Below are 23,850 nucleotides of genomic sequence, written 5' to 3' on the forward strand. Positions count from 1 at the left end.
GGAACCTCGTCTTTTTAGATTGTATGGCGTGTGCCAAGTTTATAAATCTCATAATTTTTATATGTGTGCAGATTTGTCAGAAATGGTGCATGCAGATATTTACTGTTACATTTACGCAACAGTTATGAACGAGGCCCCTGTGAGTAGTAGAATTTTGCCAGTACAGAGTGACGTGCTTCAGTACGGTTGGCTAAGTTTGTCTTTTTAGTGTTCATTGCCATGGTTATCAACTGTACGCTCTAAAAAGAAAAGGTACCTTGTGTATCCTTTAGGAGTTCTTCTAATTGAAACTGTGGGGGAACCCCTATAAGTTCTTCAAATAACCTTTTAAATAACCTTTTGGGGTAAAAATGTAACCCCCTCCCCCATATTATTATTAATATGCATAACAATAACACAATATTTTAGTTCTCAGTGTTAATTATGATTTTAGTGGCAAAGCAGAATAAAAATAATCGAAATATGAGGTTAACTCCCAGCAGAGCTCCAAGTCCAGTGGGTATATCCTCTGGTGTGTTGATGTTAATGTGTTGATGTTCTCTGTATATAGCCAGAATGATTTTGCAGTGCATGGTGATTGAACAGGTTTCCTGTTATATTCAGAGGTGTAGGGAGTTTGAAGTCTGTGAATCCAAAAAATTCAAATGTATGTTAATTGGTATTGGTATTTTAGGCATATCAAATGTACCATCCTCCTTCCTTCCCTTGCCAATGAATATCCCATAGGCCTCTACATTATGGACAATGTATGTGTATGAAAACCATTATCCCAAAATATTTTTTCATTCACATTCACCACAAAAACCAAGGTATGATGAATATAACAGAAACTTCTTCCATCACCATGCACTGCAAAATCATTCTGGCTATGGATACGGAGAACATCAACACATTAACATCAACAATAGTTGGCAGGGTAATTTGTATTTTTCTATCACAAAGTATAATGGCTATATTCTCCAGTCCAGTTGGTGGCGGTAATGCAACATTATATTGGACGCCAACCGCCGTTAAACCCCACCAAAGAAGAAGGAGTTACGCTGTCTAGAACAACAACAGCTGCCAGTTCAATGTCAAGTGTCAAGGTAAGATCTAGATTTCTAATATTCTGTAACGTTTCCATATGTAAACATTAGTAGTCGGATTATTTGTCCATGTCCACCAAATGATGTGTAAACAATAGCCATTTTAGCAAACGTTAGCTAGCTTACTCACTGGCCATTAAAATGCCTACTCAAGCTAACTGACGTTTCTATCTATCATACCAAGCAACTCTTAAATATGCTCTTGTGAATGATACCGTTATTTGTTATTAAGACAGCAATGTCAACTGTGTTATGTGTGAATTGTCCATCTTCAAGATGGCATAAATCTATTGGCAACCCTTAGCTAGTAAGTTAGCATGGCTAGTTAGCTAGGCTGTTTCTAAGGCTGGCTAGCTAGCAAGCTAGTTCATTTAATTTCAGTATCTAATCACTAGCTAACTGGTCATTTTGTGAAACTCACCTTACGTTTTCGATTGTGCCTCTTTTGAATCCTACTATAGCCTTCCATGTCTGAACCCAAGTCCCTGGGTTCTTACTGTGGTGTTCCAGGACAGATAGAGAGAAGCTCAAAGTGGGGTCCAGAGATGGTCTTAGTGAAGCTGGAGGACTGTAGGCAACCACTGGAACTCAATGTGATAGTCAAAGAGGAAGAGGAGGAGAGAGAAGTCAAAGAAGAGGAGATAGGGATTAAAGAGGAGGAGGAGATAGGGATTAAAGAGGAGGAGGAGATGGGGATTAAAGAGGAGGAGGAGATGGGGATTAAAGAGGAGGAGGAGATGGGGATTAAAGAGGAGGAGGAGATGGGGATTAAAGAGGAGGAGGAGATAGGGATTAAAGAGGAGGAGGAGATAGGGATTAAAGAGGAGGAGGAGATAGGGATTAAAGAGGAGGAGGAGATAGGGATTAAAGAGGAGGAGGAGATAGGGATTAAAGAGGAGGAGGAGATAGGGATTAAAGAGGAGGAGGAGGCGGAGGAGATGGGGATTAAAGAGGAGGAGGAGGTGGAGGAGAGAGCATTCAAAGAGGAGGTGGTGGCGGAGGAGCGCGCATTCAAAGAGGAGGAGGCGGAGGAGAGAGCATTCAAAGAGGAGGTGGTGGCGGAGGAGCGCGCATTCAAAGAGGAGGTGGAGGAGGCGGAGGAGAGAGCATTCACAGCGGAGCAGAGAGCAGTCACCGAGGAGGCGGAGGAGAGAGCAGTCACAGAAGTGGAGAACAGGGAAGAGGAGGAAGAAGTAGATGGTAACACTGACCCAGGTAAGTTCAGTTGTGTAGGATGGAGAGGTTGGTGCATTGACAGCCACAGGGGATTCCAGTACTTTTATTGAGTCTTTACACCAATCCCTAATATAGGGATTGAAGTAGGCTCTATCCGCCAATTAGGGCTGTGTATGTAAATGTATCAACATGCACAGAAGATCAGACCGAGCATTTCAATGGCAAATGGAGGCTCAGGGAAATCAATGATAACAAATATATTTGAAGTTATTTTCATGAAATAAAAACATGCAGTGATTTATTAGACACAGTGATGATTTAAAAATACTGCATGGGGGCTCTGTTTTCAGCGGGAGATTAGAGACCCAAGTGTCAATCACACGTTAGTTTTGAATTTCCTCATGTAAGAACATGAGCACTGGCATTTTCTAGCCGTAACGCCAGGTTCAGCAATGTACCTGTCTAACAACAGCTCACTTGTGCTGAGGTGGGAGGGGTGGCAATATTTCAGACGTGTCCTTAAAAACACGCAAAATTGACAGTTTCATACATCGCTAAAAGGAACGTTTCAGACCCACAAACAGCAGGTCTTCTAGGTAATGCAGTTAATTTTGAGAGTGGAACCACAGCCTATCCAGCCATGACACACAGTGCCCATGGTAGAGAGATGTTCATTTTGTGTCGGTGAATCTCGTATATAGAAACACAGCCTACCCTACTCCTAAGTCCTGGCTGGTTTAGCAGCATCACATAGGTGTCTTTTTATCCTGGCCATTAGCCCAGTAGCCTAATAATAAAGGGCTTTTAAATGGTCTACTGAGAGAGCCTTGAAATATTTGCCTTAATGTTTTTTCATTATTCATAATTCACATACCAGCATACTTCATCTTGCTCGTTTTGAGTACGTTATCCAGACCCATTTTCAAATGGTGCCCCTTTTCTGATTACCAAAGACATGGGCGCTCCTCCAAACTATTCCATCCTGCTATAATGCCATGAACTATTGGTAGCAGCCCAGTATTTTGTAAAGACGTGTACATGTTATGTGTAAAGACATTTAGGTGTGTGCACAGAGAAGCCATTTATGAGTTGATGTTTCTGACCCAATCCTATTTAGAAATATTGTTGTTGGTTTAACAAATAGATGGGGTTTTAATCAAATTAAACGAAAAACAAACTTATTAGAAAGATTCAGCATCCATGGGTTTATGGTGAGATTGTACATGGCTCCAATGCAATGCAATTTCCCCTTCTATTTATGGAAAAGTGCAAATTTGATCTGTTAGATGGTTGAAGGATGTTTATAAAACATAACATTACAGCAGTATAACGGTGAGTGGACATTCCCCCTGTCTCTTTATATTGGATCTTTATCCAGCTCCTGTGAAAAGTTTCTATGTAAAACCCTCCATAGTCTAAGTTGTCTGTATTAAAGGCACAGGGAACAATTTCTGGTGCCTGTAACTGTATTTAGGCAGCCTATTTTTGATTAGAATTAGATTAGAATTATACACTGTTTTTTTAGGCCTTATCAATAGCCTGTTGAATTTAATCTTGCTTATTGACTGTTTGGCATGTCCAGACTGCAATTTAAAGTGGGCCTAGCCCCTATATCAGTGTTAATGCTATAGCCTATGTTTAATCATGTATTTCCATGTTGAGACAATGCAATAAGAACAATGTTGACTGCAAACATGTTCAACGTATTTAGCAAATATGGGGCGAGCTGTTTAATGAACTAGGCTATAAACAGACTAATATACGAATTGGAGTTGATGACAACGCAATAAATAAAACTGTAAATACACAACATGAAGGAACCACATATTTAGCCATTAAGCACTTACTGATTGGCCAGTGAGGGGCCAAGTCTCCAACCCCCACAACTTGTTTATTCATCAAAACCCAGCTCTTTCACGCCACCACAAGCTACTGCGGACATCATTTCGGTTCTGAAAATAGCACAATATTTACCATTGCGTTAGGTTTGTTAAAATAGAGCCCTCTGTCAAATTTCTAGTTCTGGAGTGGCCTATTCAAAGTCCAGACCTACTCCCAATTAATAGAGAAAATCAGAAAGGGGGCAAATACTTTTTCACGGCACTGTATGGGTAACAGGGTCGACGTGTTATTCTAAACCACTCAGTTTTCCACCACAAAACACCACAAAATGGCCATAAAGAGTAGAACCAGCTCACCTGCTTTTACATAAAGAGTAGAACCAGCTCACCTGCTTTTACATAAAGAGTAGAACCAGCTCATCTGCTTTTACATAAAGAGTAGAACCAGCTCATCTGCTTCTACATAAAGAGTAGAACCAGCTCATCTGCTTTTACATAAAGAGTAGAACCAGCTCACCTGCTTCTACATAAAGAGTAGAACCAGCTCACCTGCTTTTACATAAAGAGTAGAACCAGCTCATCTGCTTTTACATAAAGAGTAGAACCAGCTCACCTGCTTCTACATAAAGAGTAGAACCAGCTCATCTGCTTCTACATAAAGAGTAGAACCAGCTCATCTGCTTTTACATAAAGAGTAGAACCAGCTCATCTGCTTTTACATAAAGAGTAGAACCAGCTCACCTGCTTCTACATAAAGAGTAGAACCAGCTCATCTGCTTCTACATAAAGAGTAGAACCAGCTCACCTGCTTTTACATAAAGAGTAGAACCAGCTCACCTGCTTTTACATAAAGAGTAGAACCAGCTCACCTGCTTTTACATAAAGAGTAGAACCAGCTCATCTGCTTTTACATAAAGAGTAGAACCAGCTCATCTGCTTTTACATAAAGAGTAGAACCAGCTCACCTGCTTTTACATAAAGAGTAGAACCAGCTCATCTGCTTTTACATAAAGAGTAGAACCAGCTCACCTGCTTTAACATAAAGAGTAGAACCAGCTCATCTGCTTTTACATAAAGAGTAGAACCAGCTCACCTGCTTTAACATAAAGAGTAGAACCAGCTCACCTGCTTTTACATAAAGAGTAGAACCAGCTCACCTGCTTCTACATAAAGAGTAGAACCAGCTCATCTGCTTTTACATAAAGAGTAGAACCAGCTCACCTGCTTTAACATAAAGAGTAGAACCAGCTCATCTGCTTTTACATAAAGAGTAGAACCAGCTCATCTGCTTCTACATAAAGAGTAGAACCAGCTCATCTGCTTTTACATAAAGAGTAGAACCAGCTCATCTGCTTTTACATAAAGAGTAGAACCAGCTCACCTGCTTCTACATAAAGAGTAGAACCAGCTCACCTGCTTTTACATAAAGAGTAGAACCAGCTCATCTGCTTCTACATAAAGAGTAGAACCAGCTCACCTGCTTTTACATAAAGAGTAGAACCAGCTCATCTGCTTGTACATAAAGAGTAGAACCAGCTCATCTGCTTTTACATAAAGAGTAGAACCAGCTCACCTGCTTTTACATAAAGAGTAGAACCAGCTCATCTGCTTGTACATAAAGAGTAGAACCAGCTCATCTGCTTTTACATAAAGAGTAGAACCAGCTCGCCTGCTTTTACATAAAGAGTAGAACCAGCTCACCTGCTTTTAAGTAAAGAGTAGAACCAGCTCACCTGCTTTTAAGTAAAGAGTAGAACCAGCTCATCTGCTTTTACATAAAGAGTAGAACCAGCTCATCTGCTTTTACATAAAGAGTAGAACCAGCTCACCTGCTTCTACATAAAGAGTAGAACCAGCTCACCTGCTTTTACATAAAGAGTAGAACCAGCTCACCTGCTTTTACATAAAGAGTAGAACCAGCTCACCTGCTTTTACATAAAGAGTAGAACCAGCTCATCTGCTTTAACATAAAGAGTAGAACCAGCTCACCTGCTTCTACATAAAGAGTAGAACCAGCTCATCTGCTTTAACATAAAGAGTAGAACCAGCTCATCTGCTTTTACATAAAGAGTAGAACCAGCTCATCTGCTTTTACATAAAGAGTAGAACCAGCTCATCTGCTTTTACATAAAGAGTAGAACCAGCTCATCTGCTTTTACATAAAGAGTAGAACCAGCTCATCTGCTTTTACATAAAGAGTAGAACCAGCTCACCTGCTTTTACATAAAGAGTAGAACCAGCTCACCTGCTTTTACATAAACAGTAGAACCAGCTCGCCTGCTTTTACATAAAGAGTAGAACCAGCTCACCTGCTTCTACATAAAGAGTAGAACCAGCTCATCTGCTTTTACATAAAGAGTAGAACCAGCTCACCTGCTTCTACATAAAGAGTAGAACCAGCTCACCTGCTTTTACATAAAGAGTAGAACCAGCTCACCTGCTTTTACACTATGATTTGACTATTAGATGGTCAATGTTGCTGTTGAAAAAAATATATTTAGAAGTAATAGTGTCTTTGTTTTATTTAAGCAAGGTTAAAGATCAATGTTTCAGCCTACATTGGCCTTCATCAGAATAATCCCACAATGGGAAGTGCCAGTGTTATGCCTTTTCTTTTGCAATGATGATACGTTTTTTTTAGGTTGCACCTCCTCTTCTTTCCAAAAAGGAATAGTTTCACCATCTTAAAACGAGAGTTCAGTTTACGTAACAGGGTTGACCTTAAAATGAGGGACGGTCGTAAATGAGTCACTAATCACATGAAATAAATAATAATGTTCAGAAATGACTTTCTATAAGCATCAACATCACTAGGGCTTTACAATGATGGTGAAAATGTTGATACATTTTGGTGTTAGATGGGTTAACATCTTCCACGATGCCACTGAGGTGCACAGGAGGGACATGGCAAAATGCTACATATCTGCACTTCTCTGTGGTCATTTAATATAACAAGCTTTAAAAAGTCATTATTGGTGCACAATTTCTACTTAAAATATCATGCGACGCAAAAGACACATTTTTCCTGGAACAACCATATTGTGGTTGTTTGTTTAAAGGGGTGGCCGGTAGCCTAACGGTTAGAGGTGAGCCAGCGACCAAGGATTGCCAGTTTGAATTCCGGGTCCTGCAGAGAAGTTGGTGCATTGGCAGCCCCAGGGGATTCCAAAACTCTGTCGGGAAGTGAGCTGTGCAACTGGAAGGTTGCTGGTATCTGATATCAAATCCTAGATGTCATCACCCGCTGTTGTGCCCTTGAGTAAGGCACTTAACCTCCACAACAACTGCTCCACAGGCGCCATAGTATGGACGTCCCCCTGCTCCAACCTGTGTGTGTGTGTTTCAGGGATAAAGCAGAAGTTAACATTTTCATTGGGCAAATTCTTAAATCTAGAGTCCTTAGTTGCTACATCCATTTTTAGACTTTGAAATTAATGATATATACCCATTGATTCTTGAAGAATGTAACTTAGAAATGGCCCATGAGCGTAGTTCAACAGTCGCTCCCCATCAGAACCCAACATACAAGCTTGTTTTACTCCAATATTTGTAAACAATGTTAAATGTAACCAAACACTGTATAGCCCCTAAACATGGTTAAAACTGTAATTTTGATATCATGCATGGTCAGTTCTTGCATCTTCAGATCTGTCTATATAATTTGAGAGTGGTTACATTTCTCAAAGCCTATCCCTCAGAGTTTTACCAAAACAGAGATGGGGTGTTTCTTTGTTATTGGTTTAATTAAGGAATCTAGCTTTTAAAGTCCAAGTGCAGTCAAAATGCAGTTTTTCCTGTGTTTTATATCATTTTGTAAGACAGCTGATGAAACTAACACTGTAAAAGTGTGATTTAAAAATAATAGAGTTATTTCCTGTTAGTTGCTGTTTTACACAGGACCTTGTAATCAGCAGACTTGCATGGGTTGGAGTTTAGGCTTTCTATGGTGATATCACCATGTGGTAAATTGTGTTCTTGGTGGAGAAATAGTTTTTTTGCTAAACATTTTTTTTTTTACCCAATTTCAATGGAAATCTACACTGAACAAAAATGTAAACACAACGTGTATAATATTGGTCCAATGTTTCATGAGCTGAAATAAAAGACCCCAGAGATGTTCCATATGCACAAAAAGTTTATTTAAATTTGGGACACAACTTTGTTTATATACCTGTTAGTGAGCATTTCTCCTTTGCAAAGAGAATCCATCCACCTGACAGGTGTGGCATATCAAGAAGCTGATTAAACAGCATGATCATTACACTAGTGCCCATGGAACTGGGGACAATAAAAGGCCACTCTAAAATGTGCAGTTTTGTCACGCAACACAATGCCACAGATGTCTCAAGTTTTTAGGGAGCAGTTGGCATGCTGACTGCAGGAATGTCCACCGGAGCTGTTGCTAGATAATTTAATGTTAAATTCTCTACCATAAGGACGCTGGAGAAGTGTGCTCTTCACGGATGAATCCCGGTTTCAACTGTACCGGTCAGATGGCAGAAAGCGTGTATGGTGTCGTGTGGGCGAGCGATTTGCTGATAACGTTGTGAACAGAGTGGTAATGATGGCGGTGGGGTTATGTTATGGGCAGGCATAAGCTACGGATAATTAATAAGATTGCATTTTATTGATGGCAATTTGAATGCACTGGGAGACCGTGACGAGATCCTGAGGCCCATTGTTGTGGCATTCATCCACCGCCATCACCTCATGTTTCAGCATGATAATGCACGGCCCCATGTCGCAAGGATCTGTACACAATTCCTGTAAGCTGAAAATGTCCCAGTTCTTCCATGGCCTGCATACTCACCAGACATGTCACCCATTGAAGATGTTTGGGATGTTCTGGGTCGACGTGTGTAACAGCGTTTTCCAGTTTACGCCAATATCCAGCAACTTCGCACAGTCATTGAAGAGTAGTGGGACAATGTTCCACAGGCCACAATCAACATCCTAATCAACTCTATGTGAAGGAGATGTCGCTCTGCATGAGGCAAATGGTGGTCACACCAGATACTGACTGGTTTTCTGATCCACGCCCCCTTGAAATTGTTGCTTCTTGCGTTTAGATTTTTGTTCAGTGTATTCAAGTAAAGTACTTAATTGTTACCCAAGAAATGGTTTGATATTGATATAAAAATGGCTGTTAAAGACCATTTCAATGCTGTTCCTGATTCTAACCCCATATCTGTTCATATTCCCACAGGAGAGAGCTCCAACTCAGGTTCAGACAGTGAGCCCAGTTCCCCAGCATCAGGAAACCATAAACAACACAGACAGAGGAACTCAAGACAGAAACATCACCACTGCATGGACTGCTTGACTAGTTTCTATGAGCCAGAGGAGTTGCGAAGACACACTTGTAGACCCCACCCCTGCTCAGATTGCAGAGGGAGCTTTATTTGCCCAACTCACCTCAAATCAAAACAGACTCAAAAAATGTTGCCGACATACCCGTGTGGTCAATGTGGGATGAGATGTGAAACACCAAGCAAACTAAAGACGCACCAGAGAACTCACACAGGAGAGAAGCCATACCAATGCACTGTTTGTGGAAAGGGTTGCAGTCATTCGGACCATCTAAAGACGCACCAGAGAACTCACACAGGAGAGAAGCCTTACCACTGCTCCCAATGTGGAAAGAGTTTCAGTCAGTTAACAACTTTGAGAAACCACCACCTAACTCACACAGGACAGAAGTCTTACCGCTGCTCTCATTGTGGGAAGAGTTTCAGTCAGTTAGCCAACCGAAATACACACCAGTTAATTCACACAGGAGAGAAGCCATACCACTGCTCTCAGTGTGGGAAGGATTTCAGATCTCCAAGAGAATTAAAGTCACACATGAGAACTCACACAGGAGAGAAGCCATTCCACTGCTCCCAATGTGGAAAGAGTTTCAGTCAGTTATCAAGTCTGAAAAGACACCAACTAACTCACACAGGAGAGAAGCCTTACCTTTGCTCTCAATGTGGGAAAAGTTTCACCACGTTATCTGAACTGAAGCCACACCAGATAACTCACACAGGAGAGAAGCCTTACCTCTGCTCTCAATGTGGAGATAGTTTCACCAGTTTATATTTCCTAAAGAAACACCACCTAACTCACACCGGAGAGAAGCCTTATCTCTGCTCTCATTGTGGGAAGAGTTTCAGTCAGTTAGCCAACCTAAATACACACCAGTTAATTCACACAGGAGAGAAACCTTACCACTGCTCTCAATGTGGGGATAGCTTCACCAGTTTATATTTCCTAAAGAAACACCAGCTAATTCACATGGGTGGAAAGCTGTTCCAATGCTCCCAGTGTGGTAAGAGTTTCAGTCATTCGTCAACTCTGAAGAAACATCAGATAACTCACACAGGGGAGAAACCTTACCACTGTTCTCATTGTGGAAAGAGTTTCAGTCTGGTAGGAAACCTGAAGAGACACCAGCTAACCCACACTGTAGAGAAGCCTTAACGATGCCCTCATTGTGGGAAGTGTGTCAGTAATTTACACCACCTAAAGTCCATTTAATTCACACAGGAGAGAAACCATACCACTGCTCTGTATGGGAAGAGTTTGTCAATCAGCAAATTTGAAAAAGCATTTGGGAATTCACACAGGAGGAAAGCTGTGTCATTAGATCTAAAGACACCAGTTTGTTCACATAGGGGAAAAGCCTTAACTCTGCTATCAATGTGGGGATAGTTTCACCAGTTTATTTCCAAAAAAACACCAGATAATTATGACTAATAATAACTTACCTGGTTAGTTAAAGGGGGTAAAAAAAAATACTTGCAAAGGAGTGTGGCAGCTGCTCCCAGTCAGTGAACAAATTTGAAGACCCACCATTTCACTGGCACAGTGTGAGGAAAAGATTCAGTCCCCTAGGCGACCTAAAGAAACACCAGCTAACTCGCACTGGAGAGATTCCTTACCATGTTCTTAAAATAAAGCTGGTGTGATAACGCTTTATTGTGAACATATCCCTATTTGAGGAATCACCAAAAAGGCAAAAAACTCAGTGAAGTTGACATTGTGGAATCCATAGCTAATATCTGTCCATAGAGAATCCTGAGTAATCACAGACATCATATATTCTAGTTGGATTTCTATAATCGCTTTTAAAAAAATATATAAAATAGAATTTAGTCACGAAAAATGGACAACAAAAACTTCTAAATGGCTGAAAATAAATACAACTATTGTAAGTATCCTTGTTGAAGAGTCATTATTTCTGGTGCTTTACAGGTAGGCTATACTGTAAGTAAGGCAGTGGCGGTTGGTGCTGTTTTAAGATGAGAAGGAATATATTTAAAAAAAAATGTATGAGCCTTATTTCTATTACAGCATACTGGATGACTGTCATTCATATTCCATTCATCCAGATCAATGTAACATCGATAGGTTTAGGCTACTACATGATACTCACATTTTCCCTATACCCAACATGAGGTTGCTTCAACATGGCCTATGAATTAAAGTTTAAAACATAGGTGCACAGGTCGAGATAATTTTGAGTAATCATGGTTACAGACAGTGACACATTCAATACTGCCTTGCACCCTTGCCTGCATCTAGCTAATCTAGGGTTTAATCATTAGTCATTAGTCCAACAGTTGCACATTAGAGTTTCTGTTGGACAAAGGTAGGTTTATCCCTGTTTTGTTCCATTTGCTTCCGTTTAAGAAAAGTTTTTCAACAGAATGTGTGGAATGAACACACCACTGATCACACTTAAACAGTTCACTTTCATAGCAGCCACATAAAAACAGCATGATCACTTTGCTTGTTGAATACAGTACCAGTCAAGTTTAGACACACCGACTCAAGGGTTTTTCTTTATTTGTACTATTTTATACATTGTAGAATAATAGTGAAGACATCAAAACTGTTAAATAACACATATGGAATCATGTAGTTACCAAAAAAAGTGTTAAACAACTCAAAATATATTTTTGATTTTTCAAAGTAGCCACCCTTTGCCTTGATGACAGCTTTGCACACTCTTGGCATTCTCTCAACCAGCTTCATGAGGAATGCTTTTCCAACCGTCTTGAAGGAGTTTCCACATATGCTAAGCACTTGTTGGCTGCTTTTCCTTCACTCTGCGGTCCAAGTCATCCCAAACCATCTCAATTGGGTTGAGGTTGGGGGATTGGAGGCCAGGTCATGTGATGCAGCACTCTATCACTCTCCTTCTTGGTCAAAGAGCCCTTACGCAGCCTGGAGGTATGTTTTGGGTCATTGTCCTGTTGAAAAACATGATAGTCCCACTGTGATTCCCACCGTGAAGCACGGAGGAGGAGGTGTGATTGCGTGGGGGTCATTTGCCTGTGATTTATTTAGAATTCAAGGCACGCTTAACCAGCATGGCTACCACAGCATTCTGCAGCGATACGCTATACCATCCGTTCACCTACTCTGCGTCTCACAAAGACACGGGGGTTGGAACCAGAAGTCTCAAATTTGGACTCATCAGACCAAAGGACAGATTTCCACCGGTCTAATGTCCATTGCTCGTCTTTCTTGGCTCAAGCAAGGCTCTTCTTTTTATTGGTGTCCTTTAGTAGTGGTTTCTTTGCAGCAATTCGACCATGAAGGCCTGATTCACGCAGTCTCCTCTGAGCAGTTGATGTTATGATGTGTCTGTTACTTGAACTCTGTGAAGCATTTATTTGGGCTGCAATCTGAGGTGCAGTTAACTCTAATGAACTTATCCTCTGTAGCACAGGTAAGTCTGGGTCTTTCCTTCCTGTGGCGGTCCTCATAAGAGCCAGTTTTATCATAGCACTTGATGGTTTTTGCGACTGCACTTGAAGAAACTTTCTAAGTTCTTGAAAATTTCCGAATTGACTGACCTTCATGCCATTTGAGCTGTCATAATATGGACTTGGGTCTTTTACCAAATAGGGCTATCTGTATACCACCGCCTACCTTGTCACAACACAACTGATTGGCTCAAACGCATTAAGAAGGAAAGAAATTCCACAAATTAATTAACAAGGCACAGCTGTTAATTGAATTCATTCCAGGTGACTACCTCATGAAGCTCGTTGAGAGAATGCCAAGAGTGCGCAAAGCTGTCATCAAGGCAAAGGGTGGCTACTTTGAAGAATCTCAAATAAAATATATTTTAATTTATTAATCTTTTTTATGTTACTACATGATTCTGTACAGTATGTGTTATTTCATAGTTTTGATGTCTTCACTATTATTCTACAATGTAGAAAATAGTCAAAATAAAGAAAAACCCTTTAATAGTAGGCTTGTCCAAACTTTTGACTGACACTGTGTATATATATACTTTTTTTCTGAGTGTAGTGTTAGATGGTAGTGTATTTGTTTAAACATTTTTTCAAGCAAAGTATAATGGAGATATTCTCCATTCTAGTACGTGGCTGTAATGCAATATTTATTGGATGCCAACCTCTGTTAAATCTCATTGGATAAGTTAAACCCTGGGATGACACTAGGGATGATGGCGGAAGCAGAAGTGTTGTGCTGAAAGTACATCGAGTACAGTAGCAAGAATGATGAGTGGACAACAGTGAAGTCCAAGAATGGAACAAAAAGGGAACAAATTGTTGTGGAAAATGAGTCTGATGAATCGTTACTTGTTGGAGTACGTTTTTTGGATAATGATGTTTATTTTGGAAACACTTTTGAAGTCACGAGGATGGTGAAGAAGGCTTTGGGAAAAGTGGAAGCAGTCAAAGTAACCAGGAGTTGTATGGTGTTGATATCGTGTAGTCATAGTAACCAGGAGTGGTACGGTGTTGATATCGTGTAGTCATAGTAACCAGGAGTGGTATGGTGTTGATATCGTGTAGTCATAGTAACCAGGAGTGGTATGGTGTTGATATGCAATATAGAGTGGGTATGGGTGGATAGTGGGTATAGAGTGGGTATGATATGCAAATTGGAGTGGGTCTAGGGTTTATGGGATAATGGTGTTGATGTGAGCCATGATCAGCCTTTCAAAGCACTTCATGGCTACAGACGTGAGTGCTACGTATCGGTAGTCATTTAGGTAGGTTACCTTCATGTTCTTGGGCACAGGGACTATGGTGGTCTGTTTGAAACATGTTGGTATTACAGACTCAGTCAGGGACAGGTTGACTGCACCACAGTCACTGTGGGGACGACGTCGTCAATGCACTTGATTGATGAAGCCAATGACTGATGTGGTGTACGCCCTCAATGCCATGGGAAGAATCCTGGAACATATTCCAGTCTGTGCTAGCAAAACAGTCCTGTAGCTTAGCATCTGCATCATCTGACCACTTCTTTATTGACAGAGTCACTAGTGCTTCCTGCTTTAATTGTTGCTTGTAAGCAGGAATCAGGAAGATAGAATTATGGTCAGATTTGCCAAATGGAGGGTGAGCTAGAGCTTTGTATGCATCTCTGTGTGTGGAGTAAAGGTGGTCTAGAGTTTTTTTTCCCCCTCTGGTTGCACATTTAACATGCTGGTAGAAATGAGGTAAAATGGATTTAAGTTTCCCTGCATTAAAGTCCCCGGCCACTAGTAGCGCCGCCTCTGGATGAGCGTTTCCCTGTTTGCTTATGGCCTTATATAGCTTGTTGAGTGCGGTCTTAGTGCCAGCATCGGTTTTGTTGGTAAATAGACAGCTACAAAAAATATAGATGAAAACTCTCTTGGTAAATAGTGTGGTCTACAGCTTATCATGAGATACTCTACCTCAGGCGAGCAAAACCTCAAGACTTCCTTACTATTAGATTCATGCACCAGCTGTTGTTTACAAATATACACAGACTGCCACCCCTTGTCTTACCGGAGGAGGCTGTTCTATCTTGCAGATGCAGCTTAAACCCCCCTAGCTGTATGTTATTCATGTCGTTGTTCAGTCACAACTCTGTGAAACATAAGATATAACAGTTTTTAATGTCCCGTTGGTAGGATATACGTGATTGTAGATCATCTCTTTTGTTATCCAATGATTGTACGTTGACAAATAGGACTGATGGAAGAGGCAGATTACCCACTCGCTGTTGGATCCTTACAAGGCACCCCAACCTATGTCCCTGATATCTCCAATATCTGTCTTTCTCATGCGAATCACAGGGATTTGGGCCTTGTCGAGTGTCTGAAGTAAATCCTTCTCGTCCGACTCGTTGAAGAAATAAATCTTTGTCCAGTACGAGGTGAGTAATTGCTGTCCTGATATCTAGAAGCTATTTTCGGTCATAAGAGAAGGTGGCAGAAACATTATGTACAAAATAAGTTACAAATAACGTGAAAAAACACACACAATAGCACAATTGGTTAGGAGACCGTAAAACGGCAGCCATCTCCTCAGGCGCCAATGGCATCCCGTTGGACATTGATAATCAATATTTCAGACAAAATATTCCAGGATTAGTTCATGCACGTTGCTTGACTCTTTTGGAGAATGGGGAAAAGGAGCTACGTTTATCTGTATTATTGATGTTTGATGAGCATTTACCACCCTATGTAAAGTTGGGATATATAAGATACACGGTAAGATCGTTCGTGAAAAACCCGATGCAATGCAAGAAGTGTAAAAAGTTTGGCCATGTGTCAAGTGTTTGCAGATGGAAGGAATATGTTATTGAAGAGTGTGAATGTAACATGTTGCAACTGTGGTGGGGATCATATTTCTGAATTCCCTGAGTGCCCTGTTAGGGTGCAAGAGCATTGAAGGGGCAAGAAGCCACAGTTCTGAAGAAGATATGGCGAAGGATGCACCACAACCAGTTGCCAATGTTATTCGTCAATCCAGTGATCTGGATACGCTTATTGTGAAGAAGGTGGATTTTGTAGCTTTCATAGCAACAGCTATTAATTGTACTGCACAAGTGTCCAAGAAGCTGGACATCATATCTGCAAGCGAGAGGTTTTTGGGCCTCCAAGACTTAACGGCAGATGCACTACATGGACTACTGTTGCCAGGACATGTCCTGCCATCACAGGATCCTTATGAGCCTGTGTAGGAACCTGATTAAACAGAAAAGCAGGCTGATTTAGTTTAATTAACATTTCGTTACTCATAGTTTTTTGTATACGTTTTATTTTTTACCTCGCATTTTTTTCCTTTTTGGATCCTTATTATCCACCTGTACAGTAGGTGGCGGAACGCACATATAATTGTTGCGAACGCCATTATACCAAAGAAGAAGTTAACCCTTAAACCGAATAAGTTACGCTAGATACCTAGAACAACAAGAGTTGCCAATTCCAGTGTCAATGTAAGATCAAGATTTCTAACATATTCTGTAATTTTTCCTTAGGTTAACATTAGTAGTGGGATTATTTGTCCACGTCCACCAGATCGTGTGTAAACAATATCCATTTGAGCTAACGTTAGTTAGCTTGCTTACTAAGTTACCCATTAAAACGGCTAGCCAAGCTAACTAGCTATCTGTCATACCGAGAAAGTGAGTTTATCTTCAAAACTTTGTTGTGAATGATAACGTTGCTATCTTAATAACAACTAATGTCAACTATGTGATGTCCATATTTTTTAAATGGCATAAATCTATTGGCATCCCTTATCTAGTAAGTTAGCATGGCTAGTTAGCCAGCTTTAGATAACGAACTTAATTTCAGTAGCTAACGTTAATCATTAGCTAACTGTTCATTTAGAGATTACAAATGAAATTACATTTTGGTTCGCGATTGCGTCAAGCAAACTTCTTGCTGGTAAATTGTCTATCTAGCTAGATCGTTTCATCCTAGTGAGAAAGGTGACATTTGAATTCGTCTGTAAGTTAAAGCTAAACTAACTAACTCGACACTGTCAACGCTAGCTGTACCATTGCCACAGCATTGCCAGCTAGCAAAATGTATAAGTATATTCCAAGTGGTTGGAATATGTCTTTGTTAGATAAACTGTTCCAGTATTTTGTGAAACTCATCTTACATTTTTGTTTGTGCCTCTTTGGAATCCTACTATAGCCATCCATGTCTGAACCCAAGTCCCTGGGTTCTTACTGTGGCTTTCCAGCACAGAGAAGCTCACAGTGGGGTCCAGAGATGGTCTTAGTGAAGCTGGAGGACTGTAGTCAAGCACTGGAACTCAATGTGATAGTCAAAGAGGAAGAGGAGGGGAGGGAAGTCAAAGAAGAGGTAGAGATTAAAGAGGAGGCGGAGGAGATGGCCCTCAAATTGGAGGAGACGGAGGAGATGGGCCTCAAATTGGAGGAGATGGCCCTCAAAGAGGAGGAGGAGGTGGCGGAGGAGATGGGCCTTAAATTGGAAGAGATGGCCCTCAAAGAGGAGGAGGAGGTGGCGGAGGAGATGGGCCTTAAATTGGAGGAGATGGCCCTCAAATTGGAGGAGGCGGTGGAGGAGATGGCCCTCAAATTGGAGGAGGAGGCGGAGGAGATGGCCCTCAAATTGGAGGAGGAGGCGGAGAAGATGGCCCTCAAATTGGAGAAGGAGGCGGAGGAGATGGCCCTCAAAGAGGAGGCGGCAGCGGAGGAGATGGGCCTCAAATTGGAGGAGCTGGCCCTCAAAGAGGAGCAGGCGGCGGAGGAGATGGGCCTCAAATTGGAGGAGATGGCCCTCAAAGAGGAGGAGGTGGCGGAGGAGATGGGCCTCAAATTGGAGGAGGAAATGGAGGAGATGGCCCTCAAAGAGGAGGAGGCGGCGGAGGAGATGGGCCTCAAATTGGAGGAGGAAATGGAGAAGATGGCCCTCAAATGGGAGGAGGCGGAGGAGGAGATGGCCCTCAAATTGGAGGAGATGGCCCTCAAAGAGGAGGAGGCGGCGGAGGAGATGGGTCTCAAATTGGAGGAGATGGCCCTCAAAGAGGAGGAGGCGGCGGAGGAGATGGGCCTCAAATTGGAGGAGGAAATGGAGAAGATGGCCCTCATATTGGAGGAGGCGGCGGAGGAGATGGCCCTCAAATTGGAGGAGATGGCCCTCAAATTGGAGGAGGAGGCGGAGGAGATGGCCCTCAAATTGGAGGAGGAGGCGGCCCTCAAATTGGAGGAGGATGATACATTTGTATCAACATGCCCACAAGATCAGACGGAGCATGTCAATGGCAAAAAGAGGCTCAGGGAAATCAATGATAACAAATAATATATTGGAAGTTATTTTCATGAAATTAACAGTGATGTATTAGACATACAGTGATTTAACCATTCTGCCATCACACTGGCCACCAATGCTCCTTATGCTCCTTATAGGACACATCACTGCACTCTATACTACTCTGCAAACTGGTCATCTCTGTATACCTGTCGCATGATGCACTGGTTGATGCTTCTTTAGAAAACCCTCTTTTGCCTCACTCCCCCTTATCTGAGATACCTACTGCAGCCCTCATCTTCCACATACAACACCCGTTCTGCTAGTTACATTCTGTTAAAGGTCCCCAAAGCACACTCCTCTTTTCAGTTCAGCTTAAATCTGCTCTCCACCATCAGTACAAGGAGATGATCGAGGGTGAACAAGAAACACTTCAGCTATTTTGTCTTTGTACTGCCCTTTTAGGCCTCACTCCCCCTTATCTGAGATACCTACTGCAGCCCCCATCCTCCACATACAACACCCGTTCTGCTAGTCACATTCTATTAAAGGTCCCCAAAGCACACTCCTCTTGTAAGCTCGCTGCAGCTAGCGACTGGAATGAGCTGCAAAAAAACCCCTCAAACTGGACTGTTTTATCTCCATTTCTTCATTCAAACACTCGGTCATGGGCACTCTTACTGACAGTTGTGGCTGCTTCGCGTGATGTGTTGTTGTCTCTGCCTTCTTGCCCTTTGTGCTGTTGTCTGTGCCCAATAATGTTTGTACCATGTTTTGTGCTGCTGCCTTGTTGTGTTGCTACCATGTTGTCATGTTGTATTGCTACCATGCTGTGTTTTCATGTGTCGCTGCCATGCTATGTTGTTGTCTTAGGTCTCTCTTTATGTAGTGTCTTGATGTGTATTTTGTTCTATATTTTTTTATATCCCAGCCCCTATCCCCACAGGAGGCCTTTTACCTTCTGGTAGGCTGTCATTGTAAATAAGAACTTGCTCTTAACTGACTTGCCTAGTGTCGTGTCTTTGGCTTTGCCGGATTAAGTGATATGACATGCTATTCTATAAAATCCTTTCTCTGTAATTAATATTACCTGATTGAGCTAATCATGTAAATGTAATTAACTAGAAAGTCGGGGCACCACGAAAGAGTGTTTATAGAGCTGTTATCTTCCGAATAAATTCTTAAAGACCTAGTAATATTTTACATCAATAGCAGTCAATATTAATCATCACCTTATTTCACTCTCATCTGAAAGTTGTAAATTCTTGGTTATCTTCACGAACCATGGCTAACAAGTTGAATCAGCAATACAAAATTGGGTTTAACCTCTCTAGGGTAGGTGGCACCAAATCGTCCCACCTACGTAACAGCCAGTGGAATCCTGTGGCGCGTTATTCAAATACCTTAGAAATGCTATTACTTCAATTTCTCAAACATATGACTATTTTACAGCATTTTAAAGACAAGACTCTTGTTAATCTAACCACACTGTCCGATTTCAAAAAGGCTTTACAACGAAAGCAAAACATTAGATTATGTCAGCAGAGTACCCAGCCAGAAATAATCAGACACCCATTTTTCAAGCTAGCATATAATGTCACAAAAACCCAAACCACAGCTAAATGCAGCACTAACCTTTGATGATCTTCATCAGATGACACACCTAGGACATTATGTTATACAATGCATGCATGTTTTGTTCAATCAAGTTCATATTTATATATAAAAAAACAGCTTTTTACATTAGCATGTGACTAGCATTCCCACCGAACACGTCAATGGCTTATATAGTGGAGGGAGAGAAGGGTGTGTTTCATAGTTTATAACCCATGTCTCTTCACAGGGGCGGGCCACTGATTGAGCAGAGCTCTAACCTTATGAAAACCCAATTCTCTCATTTGAAATTACATTTAATCTTTTCACAAATAGTTTCATATTTAAAAATGTAAATTGCACAACAATTCCATGTGAATCTGATAACTAGAATGTGTAGACTTTCCCAGATACAGTTTATGTCATCCTGTCATCAGTCATAATGTCTCAGATGACAACCGAACTGACATCATATTCATTAAGTACCAACGCATATTTTCCACTGGTTGGATTACCGAAATATGGTTTCTTTCCCCCCACCGTTTGATGTTCCAAGATTCTCTATGTTTAACAAAGGCTATTCAAGAGTCCTTCAGTAGAGTCAAGAGAGAGAGGGGAGAAAGGTATTTATGGGGGGTCATAAACCTTACCCACAGGCCAACATCATGACACTAGTTGAATAAAAACATTAAAAAAATGAAATTACTGCATGGAGGTTTTAACGTTCTGGGCCTGTTTTCAGCTGGCAATTAGGAGGCCCAAGTGTCAAACACACTTTAGAACATGAGCTCTGGCATTTTCCGGCCCTAACGCCAGGTTCAGCAATGTACCTGTCTAACATCAGCTCACTTGTGCTGAGGTGGGAGGGGTGGCAATATTTCAGACGTGTCATTAAATACACAGGCAATTATGTCAGTTTCATGCAGCACTAAAAGGAACATTTCAGACCCACAAACAGCAGGTCTTCTAGGTAATGCAGTTAATTTTGAGAGTGGAACCACAGCCTATCCAGCCATGACACACAGTGCCCATGGTAGAGAGATGTTCATTTTGTGTCGGTGAATCTCGTATATAGAAACACAGCCTACCCTACTCCTAAGTCCTGGCTGGTTTAGCAGCATCACATAGGTGTCTTTTTATCCTGGCCATTAGCCCAGTAGCCTAATAATAAAGGGCTTTTAAATGGTCTACTGAGAGAGCCTTGAAATATTTGCCTTAATGTTTTTTCATTATTCACAATTCACATACCAGCATACTTCATCTTGCTCGTTTTGAGTACGTTATCCAGACCCATTTTCAAATGGTGCCCCTTTTCTGATTACCAAAGACATGGGCGCTCCTCCAAACTATTCCATCCTGCTATAATGCCATGAACTATTGGTAGCAGCCGAGTATTTTGTAAAGACGTGTACATGTTATGTGTAAAGACATTTAGGTGTGTGCACAGAGAAGTGATTTATGAGTTGATGTTTCTGACCCAATCCTATTTAGAAATATTGTTGTTGTTTTAACAAATAGATGGGGTTTTAATCAAATTAAACGAAAAACAAACTTATTAGAAAGATTCAGCATCCATGGGTTTATGGTGAGATTGTACATGGCTCCAATGCAATGCAATTTCCCCTTCTATTTATGGAAAAGTGCAAATTTGATCTGTTAGATGGTTGAAGGATGTTTATAAAACATAACATTACAGCAGTATAACGGTGAGTGGACATTCCCCCTGTCTCTTTATATTGGATCTTTATCCAGCTCCTGTGAAAAGTTTCTATGTAAAACCCTCCATAGTCTAAGTTGCCTTGTCTGTATTAAAGGCACAGGGAACAATTTATGGTGCCTGTAACTGTATTTAGGCAGCCTATTTTTTATTAGAATTATACAGTGTTTTTTTTAGACGTCATGTGAACAGAGTGGTGATGATGGCGGTGGGGTTATGTTATGGGCAGGCGTAAGCTACGGACAATTAACACGATTGCATTTTATCGATGGCAATTTCAATGAACAGAGATGCCATGACGATCCTGAGGCCCATTGTCGTGCCATTCATCCACCGCCGTCACCTCGTTTCAGCATGATAATGCATGACACAAGGATCTGTACACAATTCCTGTAAGCTGAAAATGTCCCAGTTCTTCCATGGCCTGCATACTCACCAGACATGTCACTCATTGAACATGTTTAGGATGCTCTGGATTGATGTGTATGACAGCTTGTTCAAGTTCCCACCAATATCCAGCAACTTCGCACAGCCATTGAGGAGTGGGACAACGTTCCACAGGCCACAATCAACATCCTAATCAACTCTGCGAAGGAGATGTTGCTCTGCATGAGGCAAATGGTGGTCATGCCAGATACTGACCGGTTTTCTGATACACACCCCTACCTTTTTTTAAAGGTTTCTGTGACCAACAGATGCATACAGTGGGGGAAAAAAGTATTTGATCCCCTGCTGATTTTGTACGTTTGCCCACTGACAAAGAAAGGATCAGTCTATAATTTGAATGGTAGGTTTATTTGAACAGTGAGAGACAGAATAACAACAAAAATATCCAGAAAAACGCATGTTTGAAATGTTCTAAATTGATTTGGGCCTAAATCTACTGATTTCCTTTTGAGTATAATTTTGAAAATTATTGCTTCTTCCATTTTGTTTTTGTTCAGTGTATTGAAGTAAGGTACTTAATTGTTACCCAGTAAACAGTTTGATATTGATATAAAAACATCTGCATTAGGCCTTTAAACAAGTATTTCAAAGACCATTTCAATGCTGTTCCTGATTCTAACCCCATATCTGTTCATATTCCCACAGGAGAGATCTCCAACCCAGGTTCAGACAGTGAGCCCAGTTACACAACATCAGGAAACCATAAACAACACAGACAGAGGAACTCAAGACAGAAACATCACCACTGCATGGACTGCTTCACTAGTTTCTATGAGCCAGAGGAGTTGAGAAGGCACACTTGTAGGCCCCACCCCTGCTCAGATTGCAGAGGCAGCTTTATTTGTCCAACTCACCTCAAATCAAAACAGACTCAAAAAAGGATTATGACATACCCGTGTGGTCAATGTGAGAAGATATGTGAAACACCAAGCAAACTCAAGATGCACCAGATAACTCACACAGGAGAGAAGCCATACCACTGCTCTGTTTGTAGAAAGGGATGCAGTCATGCGGATCAACTAAAGACACCAGAGAACTCACACAGGAGAGAAGCCTTACCATTGCTCCCAACGTGGAAAGAGTTTCAGTCAGTTATCAACTCTGAAAAAACACCAGCTAACTCACACAGGAGAGAAGCCTCACCTCTGCTCTCAATGTGGGAAGAATTTCAGCAGGTTATGTGAAATGAAGGATAGTTTCACCAGTTTATATTTCCAAAAGAAACACCAGCTCATTCACACAGGGAAAAAGTCATTCCACTGCTCCCAGTGTGGGAACAGTTTCAGTCAGTCATCAATTCTGAAGACACATCAGATAACTCACACAGGAGAGAAGCCGTTCCACTGCCGTCAGTGTGGGAAGAGTTTCAGTCTGGTAGGAAACCTTAAGCGACACCAACTATCCCACACAGTAGAGAAGCCTTACCGCTGCTCTCATTGTGGGAAGAGTTTCGGTCAATCATCAGCTTTAAAGAAACATCAGAGAACTCACACAGGATAAAAGCTGGGTCATGAAATTTGAAGACACCAGTTTGCTCACATAAGCCTTAACTCTACTATCAATGTGGGGGTAGTTTTACCAGTTTATATTTCCCCAAAAAAACACCAGCTGTGGAAAGGTTCTGTAATGAATAAAATGTTCTTTGTGCATCTTATATTTGATGTCATGAACTGGTACTTAGATGCATCTAAGTTTCACTGTGACCTCTCCAGCTTGCTGACAATAAAGGGTGATTCATTTAATATTGACTTTGAGTGTCCCAGTGTTAGAATTTCCACAACCCTTCAGTCAGTCATCAAATGTGAAGACCTACCTTTTCACTGGCACAGTAGAGAAGCCGTACCTCTGCTCTGTGTGAGGAAAAGGTTCAGTTGCCTAGGAGACCTAAAGAAACACCAGCTAACTCACACTGGAGAGAATCCTTACCAAGTTCTTGAGTTTGAATATTGTTTATTGAAATAAAGCTGGTATCATGATTAGGGG

At 41.3% G+C, this 23,850-nt stretch overlaps 1 protein-coding gene across 4 annotated transcripts; it reads left to right on the forward strand.

The window, feature by feature from the left end:
- The first annotated feature begins 868 nt into the window (after positions 1–868).
- Positions 869–23,615, forward strand: LOC115177959 (trichohyalin). Of its 4 annotated transcripts, XM_029738958.1 has the most exons (3): positions 869–1,085; positions 1,547–1,633; positions 17,112–18,887. In XM_029738958.1, the coding sequence occupies exons 1-3, from the start codon at positions 981–983 to the stop codon at positions 18,159–18,161; spliced, it is 1,242 nt and encodes a 413-aa protein (XP_029594818.1). In that variant the 5' UTR covers positions 869–980; the 3' UTR covers positions 18,162–18,887. The 4 variants fall into 4 exon arrangements, 3 of the variants coding, with proteins under 3 accessions (XP_029594818.1, XP_029594819.1, XP_029594820.1); XM_029738959.1 differs by lacking the exons at positions 869–1,085; positions 1,547–1,633 and adding an exon at positions 2,081–2,300 and having other exon boundaries at positions 17,031–18,887; XR_003872528.1 differs by lacking the exons at positions 869–1,085; positions 1,547–1,633; positions 17,112–18,887 and adding exons at positions 2,094–2,300; positions 22,513–23,615.
- Positions 23,616–23,850: the final 235 nt, after the last annotated feature.

This window comes from Salmo trutta, chromosome 38 (genome assembly GCF_901001165.1).
Source record: "Salmo trutta chromosome 38, fSalTru1.1, whole genome shotgun sequence".
Lineage (NCBI taxonomy): Eukaryota > Metazoa > Chordata > Actinopteri > Salmoniformes > Salmonidae > Salmo > Salmo trutta.

What these genes read in the sequence shown, in the direction of transcription:
- LOC115177959 (XM_029738958.1), top strand. Translation starts at nt 981, where the DNA reads ATGCAACATTATATTGGACGCCAACCGCCGTTAAACCCCACCAAAGAA. An exon ending in GTTCAATGTCAAGTGTCAAG is followed by an intron (nt 1,086 to 1,546) that starts GTAAGATCTAGA and finishes ATCCTACTATAG; the next exon opens with CCTTCCATGTCTGAACCCAA. An exon ending in CAAAGTGGGGTCCAGAGATG is followed by an intron (nt 1,634 to 17,111) that starts GTCTTAGTGAAG and finishes GGTCCAGAGATG; the next exon opens with GTCTTAGTGAAGCTGGAGGA.